The 7,215-nt window shown below is 38.2% G+C and overlaps 1 protein-coding gene across 3 annotated transcripts; it reads right to left on the minus strand.

Annotated features, from left to right (window-relative positions):
* Nucleotides 1-788: 788 nt before the first annotated feature.
* Nucleotides 789-6,928, minus strand: LOC18444385 (cytokinin dehydrogenase 7). 3 transcript variants are annotated; one of them, XM_020673675.2, is made up of 5 exons: nt 6,209-6,928; nt 5,864-5,991; nt 4,397-4,696; nt 3,361-3,582; nt 789-1,274 (listed from the first exon to the last, which is right to left on the minus strand). In XM_020673675.2, exons 1-5 carry the CDS (start codon nt 6,816-6,818, stop codon nt 1,266-1,268), a joined length of 1,269 nt encoding a protein of 422 aa, XP_020529334.1. In that variant the 5' UTR covers nt 6,819-6,928; the 3' UTR covers nt 789-1,265. The 3 variants fall into 3 exon arrangements, with proteins under 3 accessions (XP_020529334.1, XP_088708777.1, XP_006854620.2); XM_088852651.1 differs by having other exon boundaries at nt 3,357-3,582; XM_006854558.3 differs by having other exon boundaries at nt 3,320-3,582.
* Between the last annotated feature and the right edge of the window lie 287 nt (nt 6,929-7,215).

Genomic DNA, 7,215 nt, shown 5'->3' on the forward strand with positions numbered 1-7,215 from the left:
CCGTTAATTTTACCAAGTAGTATTAATTAACCAAGTAGTATTTATCGGCTGATCATGTGCTTCTACATTGCTTGTATGTAAAATCTATTTGGTGCTGGATAGTTAGGTCCTTGAATATTCAAACATCGGTTTCTGCAAATGTTAATAAATTGTTCACTCAATGAGAAGGCATGAAATAGGAGAGAAAGGTAGAATTTTATGGGAGATAATTAAAGGGATGGTCGTTTGGGAAATACGGAAGGCAAAGAATGGGAGATGCTTTGCGCATAAAACAAAGGAGAAAAGTGATTTGTGTGAAACTGTTATAGTGGTGGTGGTTGAATGGGCGGCTTTAAGAAAAGAGTTTTGTGGTGTTAATAGGACCATTCTAATATACAATATGAAGAGAAAAGTAAAGGGTGATAAAGAGGTTGGCTGTGTGGGAAGCTCCAATGCAGGGTTTTTGTTTTGGGTAATTCATTGGGGTAGAAAGGCCCCTATCCGTTTTTTCATGCAATGTTTTTGTTTTGGGTAATTCAATGGGGGTAGATAGGTCCCTATCGGTTTTATTAAGTAAAATAGAAGTTAGCTTTTTGAAGTTGTTAGTGAGATTGTTTTGGGTAAGGTGTTAGTGGGGTTATTTTGGGTAGGGTGTTAGTGGGGTTATTTTAGGTAATTTGGTAGGGTAGAGGGCCCTATCCATTTTTTCAAGTAGAATAGGAGTGAGTTAGCTTTTTGAAGGTGTTAGTGGGGTGGTGGTATTAGTGATCGGAATAAAAACTACAATATGGTGACTAGGGTGTAACGGATATTTAAAAAGCTGAAGCATTAAAGGGTATAAAAAAAAATATTCTCTCTATGTTTATACATTTGAGATGAGAGAGGAAGAGAAAGAAACTTGCAGCACCAAAGAATTGGGATGCATTAAAAGCCATAGCATCAAAGGTATATAAGAAACTTATTGCTACTATTTTTCCTCTCTTCTTGAGATGATCCTTGGGAAAATATTTTGGCCTGGTGCTAGAATGGCCATTGGGTCGTATCTCATTTTCCTTGCCCTATATTCCTCCCACTTATTCCCAAAATGATCCTCCCACTCGCTTTGCTTGCTATAATAAGGAAGATATTGCTTCATTCCTATACCATTTTGTTTGCAAAACTCCATTATTTGCTGGTTTTGCGCATGCATTGCTTCAACCGAGAAGCCTAAAGGAAAAGGGAGAGAGAATCTGAGGAATGCCACAAGATAGAAAACCTCTTCATCTGGCACAACTGCTGAAGCCCTGTCACTCCACCTGAAAAATCCATGTCCACTTGCTTAAGGTGCTCTCTCTATCTATATATACATGAAAGTATACTACACAATCAAATAGAACATGGAATATCTTGAATGAGGTCACTGTTGTCCAATTTGGGGTGGATAGCAGTGTATAAAAGCACGACTTGGGGTCGGCACTCAGCCCATCCTCGGGCCGAGTAACTCGAGCTGAGTCCAAGTTACTAAGCCCGAGTAGGATCGGGGGTCCTGCAAGCCAAAAGTGTAAAAAAAAAATTCCAAAAAAAACGAAGGAAAAATATGTTCAAAGTAAAATTAAACAAAATACATCTAAATCAATTTGTGATGGGGTATTTTAGAAATAATCCAAAAAGATGAGAAAATGTAGAAATAACTCTGATTGAGCAAACACTTTCCAATCTTTACCAAAATGATAGAAAGACAAAAAAGCAAAAAAATACAAATAAATTTATTATATTTGTTATTTTTATAATTTTTTGTTTTTATTCTTTTTACTTTAAAGTTTAAACAATGTAACAGTGAATCTGAGAATAGTTTACTAACGTTTTTCCTCTGCTATAGTGGGATCTTGGCAGTTTGCCCTCCCCCAATTAAGTCCCACGGGGATTTTCATTTGCCCCAAATATGTTACATACATCCTCTTGGCCTAAAGTTAAGTAGCTCACTCAAAGAAATTTCGTAAAACAAATCTCGGAAATTGTCTTTCTAAATTTATTGAGCACAATCCATTCATTGGGCATCTAGATTTAAATTTTAAGAATTCAAAATAATTTTTGTCTAAAAGATTGTTAATCCAGGGGTTATGAAGGAACCTGCAAAGTTAGGGGCAAACAAATCCTTTTCAGACTTTCATCTCAAATGGACAACCTATATTCACTGCATTCTCTCTCTTGAAAAAAAAAAGTAAAGTTTCGGTTTTTAATTGTGTGCGTGTGTTTCTTCATTGGGACCAAGAATGTAAACACGAAATTATGTGGCTTAATGGGAAAAGGCGTTGGGACCGAGGTGGTAGCACCCCAATACCCTAGGTGGTAGCACCCGAATATCTTAGTCACTACGTTGTGATTTTTTATCCCATTGAATTATCTAAACAAAAAAATAAAAGAGGTTTCAATTCCCATTGAATTATCCAAACAAAAAAATAAAAGAACTCTGGGACTTAACAAACATCGCTAAAAGGCCCCAATATGGGCTTCCACAATATAACCCTAGGTCGATTTTTGTGACCATGGCAGGGAAATTTCACCTGAATTCACAGGAAGAATGACTTTTGAACAGCACCTCATGTAAATCAAAGTTTGCTTCTACATAGTCATGTTATTCATAATGCTTTTTTTTTTTTTTTTTTTTTGTCTTTCTTTTTTTTAAAATAGTCAAGTTTTGAAGCACTTTTCTCTTTTTGATAATCTTATTTTGGGAAGAAAAGAGTTGGTATAACTTTTTATGTTAGATATGAGTATGCAAACCTTGAGTTTGAGAAAAGGGCTGGGTCGTGGTGGTAGCACCCCCATAGCTAGTTACCACGTTCTCGTTTTCAATACTGCTGACACTACCCATAGACATCTTCAAAAAAAAAGAAAAAAAAACAAGTAACTAACTCCTTAATCTATATGAAAAAATGGGTAGGGGCCTGTCTTTCCCACTCAATTACCCAGGTGCGGTTTGTATAGAGCTTAGGCTCTAAACAATCAAATTAGAACCTACCTTCAAATAGTATCGAGAAATATGGTTTTAATACTGGCAATCTTTGTGATAACTTTAAAATATATTTTTATCTTTATTTATATAATTTAAAGCTTCAAAAGTAGTATAGATCGACTAATCTATGAAAACTTGAAAATCTTGAAATTGATGGTCCAAAAATGCTTTACAAAATACAACTATTTGAGCATCAAAACAACATCTTCCGTTGAAAGCCTCGGCTCTATATAAACTTTTCCCAAAAAAAAAAAAAAAAAAAAAAGAGTTTGTATACTCAGAATCCAAAAGACTTATTAATCAGTAGCGAGTAGGGGCTTTGAACTAAAGGACAGGATTTTCTACTTATTGGAGTTCAATGGATAAACGAGAATAGGCCCACCCACGCCAAGTCGCACTGTTTCTTTGAAGATCGTGCGGTCGAAATCAGCAATCCTTGAAACAGGCACCAAGATGTTGAGCCAAGGATGAGGAGCATCCCACGTGCCAATCGCACGTGCCCTAGCCTCAGAATAACTCACCCTACTCAAGAAGTCCAAATAGCTCACATCCACACTATACACCACACCTCCACTGAATCTTAGTGAACCCACCATTGCCTTCATCTTCTACATTTCATAGACAAAAATTTTAAACAATTATCCATTGTAAATAACAGAAAAAATAATGAGCATTACAAATGAGATAAACAGTGGAAAGCCAACTACTTGTTTGTTGATTTTGCATTTTTTTTGGGTGACTTGCTATCCCACCCTTAAATATGTGTGTGAAACTGAAAGCATCATTGCCTAATATTACCACTGATTTTTGTTTGATCAGAGTAAAAGAAAGTTCATATAATTTCCCCCCTTCTTAAAGATTTAAAAGTGGCATCTCTCTTTGTTTCTTTCATGGGATCAAGGGAAGATATCGAATGGCCGAATTTGTCGAAGGGTTTTTGCCATCATTTGCACCCCTGTATTGATTGAGAATAAAAATTGATACAGATCAATAGATGGATTCGGTATGAAAATAAATAACCTGGTTTGGCATTACATTAGCAATGTCAAAAACTAGAACCGTAAAATAAGTAGTCTTCTGTTTGAGGGGTTAGATCAGTGTTTTAAGAAAAAGGCATTAGGTATTTAGGGCACATATGGAATGTCTTGATTGGGCTTGTCGATTCTAGATGCGATGAAAAAATGAATAAATAAAATTTATAGAAAAAAAAAATAAAAGCCACCTAGTGGAAAGGAAATCTCCAAGGTTTCAATAGTTAACGTTACTTTCAAGGAAACATTAGGGTTTGCCTATTCGAGGCCGTCTAGCACCGAAAAGCCTCGCTTAGAGCAGTTTCAAGCGATTCTAAAGCTGCTCACCGACCTTTTGAAAATAATGTTCTTGCTTTTTCAACATCATGAGTTGAACTATGTTAGTTCTTACTTTGTCGATATCATGGGTTGAGTCTGCGGTGTTGTAGTTGATGGCCAGCTCCAAACAGTAACGAACGGTGGATGATGATGAGCTGTTCCATGCGGCATGATGATGATCATATGTATGGTGCGTGATCATGGTATTTGGGGGGATGGTGTCCCATCCGTCTATGGGGTCATCGCCTATGCACGCAACAAAACCCTCGATATAATCGAATACATGATGTGATGATGATGGCATGGATATAAGCATCTCTTGATCGCCCTTGAACTCCTCAAACTCCTCGTATATGGCCCTTATCCATCGTGTCTGCATTAATAACCATGAAATCCTTAACATTATCATTAATTCATTATTATAATGAAATCCTTAAAGCTGTCATTAAATCATTATTTTTTTTTTCTGGTGTAATTATTGGTGGCGTATTGTGATGGTGATGGTATTGGAATGCTGATAAAAAAAAAACCATGGTGTTTCTCTCTCTACCAGGTTTGGAAAGAGAATATCCCTACTTATCCTTTTGTTGAACACCTTTGCAATATGTGTCATAGAGAGAAAAAGCGTCCCATGTCCCCCTGTCCCTCTATCTCTAGGCCTTTTCTCTCTCTAGAATTGCGAGGTGACAAAGGTTGGTCTCTCTTTCGCTCTCTAGAATTGAGAGGTGACAAAGGTTGGTCTCTCTTTCTCTCTCTAGAATTGGGAGGTAACCAAGTTCTCTCTCTAAAATTGGGAGGTAACAAAGGTTGGTCTCTCTTTCTCTCTCTAGAATTGGGAGGTGACAAAGGTTGGTCTCTCTCTCATGGTTGGTATGACAGTGAGGATAGGGCTATGTTATCTTGTTTGATTTTTGAGTGTTAATAGTTAGGGCTATAATATCCACATTGAGAAGTTCACAGCTCAGTGTGCCCTTTCCTCCCTCAAAAAATGTTAACATTATGGCCCCGTTTGGTTGTCCTCCTTGCCATGCGACAACTTTATCTTGACTTGGCCTCTATTTATAGGAATTCATGTAAACACAAACTCACAAACTCTTGAATAGTTATAATCACTTTTAAACTCTCTCTCACTCTCTCTCTCTCTCTCTCTCTCTCTCTCTCTCTCTCTCTCTCTCTCTCAATACAGATGTTTCCATCTTAGTTTTCTCCAAACAGATGAGAACAGTTTGGAGCAAAGGACAAAGTTGACGACATTTGGGATATCTTGTGGAATCGGTGGACGTAACTAAACTCCCAATAATTTTCAAGTCAATAAATAAACTTATATTCTAAAATCATCCACCTCAATATACCAGCATACCCTAAATTGGGAAATGAAATAACAGCAAAAAAAAGATAGCTAAAAATACACCATTGACATCAACAACGGTGATGAAGTCCCAATAATCAGAATGTCAATTTTAGTATAATCAAGATTTTAAAAAATCAAGATGATTTAACTGTATCATTGTATGAAATAATTGGAAATGATAAAAATTACCCTTTGTGGAGCTGGTTGTATAGCAATTCTAGCTTTAGTGATTATTCCAAATTGACCTAAACCCCCCAAAGCTCCATAGAAGAGGTCTTCCTCCTCAGTATGAGAGCAAGTAATTACTTCTCCTTTTCCTGAAATCACATTGAGAGCTCTTATTTCATAAACGAGATAAACCCAACAAAACAAATCAAGAAAAACCCTCTAGAGTAAGCCTAGGGGTGGCAATCAGGTCTGGTTGACCCGAACTGGCTCCAGGTCCAGCATGGACCCTTTCGCGTTGACCCGACACGATCTGTTGGCCTCAGATACTGAAGAAAGGAAACAACTTTTAAGTGCAATGGCTATTACCTGTGACAATCTCCATTTGCAAAACAGTACTAATCTGAGGCCCATGCCTAAAGGCCTGCCCACTAATCCCAGCTTGTGAGAGGGTCCCCCCTATAGAGAGAGAAAGATAATCAGTCCAAGAAACAGGTGCAAATCCAAGTTTAAGAGTGGCCTTAAGCACATCAATCCACAGCTCTCCAGCCCCTGCCTCAACATAGGGATTGTCTCTAGAGAGAGAAACCTCTATACCCTTAATCCCCCTCATTTCCAAAACTACCCCTCTATGAGCTTGAGCCTGACCATTGGTGCAGTGACCATTGCCCCTTGCAGCCACTGTTAACCCTGAAACAGAACTCAAACCCACCTTTATGACATCCACTATGTCCTGAACAGAGCCTGGTTCCACCACTGCACCTGGTTTTCTCACTCTAAAACCCCCAAAATCTTTACTAGCCCTTAGGGTTTCATTGAAACTCAATGAGCCATGAAGGTTGAGGCTTGTTAGGGACATGTAGTCATGGCTTGAGAGATCACACGGTTGGGAATTCTTGCAGTGGACTTCATTCTCCTCCATAAGGAGAACCAGCATGAGGAGGTGTTTAGAGAGAGAAAGTGAACTTAAAAGGGCCATTTTTTTTTTCCTCCAGCTATGGTAACGTGAGTAGATAGAGAAACTGAGAAAGCAGCTCGAGGAGATCTTTGGAAAGGGTACAGGCGATATACTTTCCCTCCCCTGTCAGGGTTGTCTGTACTTTTGGGCTTTATTTCTGTCAGCAGGTGTCAATCTAGGTCTTTCAAACTGTAGAGCGGGGGCATGGGCTTTTTCTAGAGAGAGAAAGAATTAGGGGTGAAAGGACAAGAGGGAGGATTACATGCAAGATCGTGGTTTTGGACCCTTTGATAACGCCAATCATTGCTATTGACGAATGGCTCACGACGAGGAATCATAGTGGCATCATGGGGCTGTTTTTGGCAATCCCACTTGTGACTTAAGTTCTCCAAAAAAAATATTTGCACTATGTTTTAAG

This window comes from Amborella trichopoda, chromosome 11 (genome assembly GCF_054954075.1).
Source record: "Amborella trichopoda isolate Santa Cruz 75 chromosome 11, AtrichopodaSantaCruz75HAP2 v2.0, whole genome shotgun sequence".
Classification (NCBI taxonomy): Eukaryota; Viridiplantae; Streptophyta; class Magnoliopsida; order Amborellales; family Amborellaceae; genus Amborella; species Amborella trichopoda.

Excerpts from the sequence above, each read along its gene's own strand:
- LOC18444385 (XM_006854558.3), bottom strand. The coding sequence starts at position 6,818 with ATGGCCCTTTTAAGTTCACTTTCTCTCTCTAAACACCTCCTCATGCTG. Across the intron at positions 5,992-6,208 it reads GCAAATGGAGATTGTCACAG|GAAAAGGAGAAGTAATTACT; the intron begins GTAATAGCCATT and ends ATGTGATTTCAG. Across the intron at positions 4,697-5,863 it reads TACAACCAGCTCCACAAAGG|ACACGATGGATAAGGGCCAT; the intron begins GTAATTTTTATC and ends TTATTAATGCAG.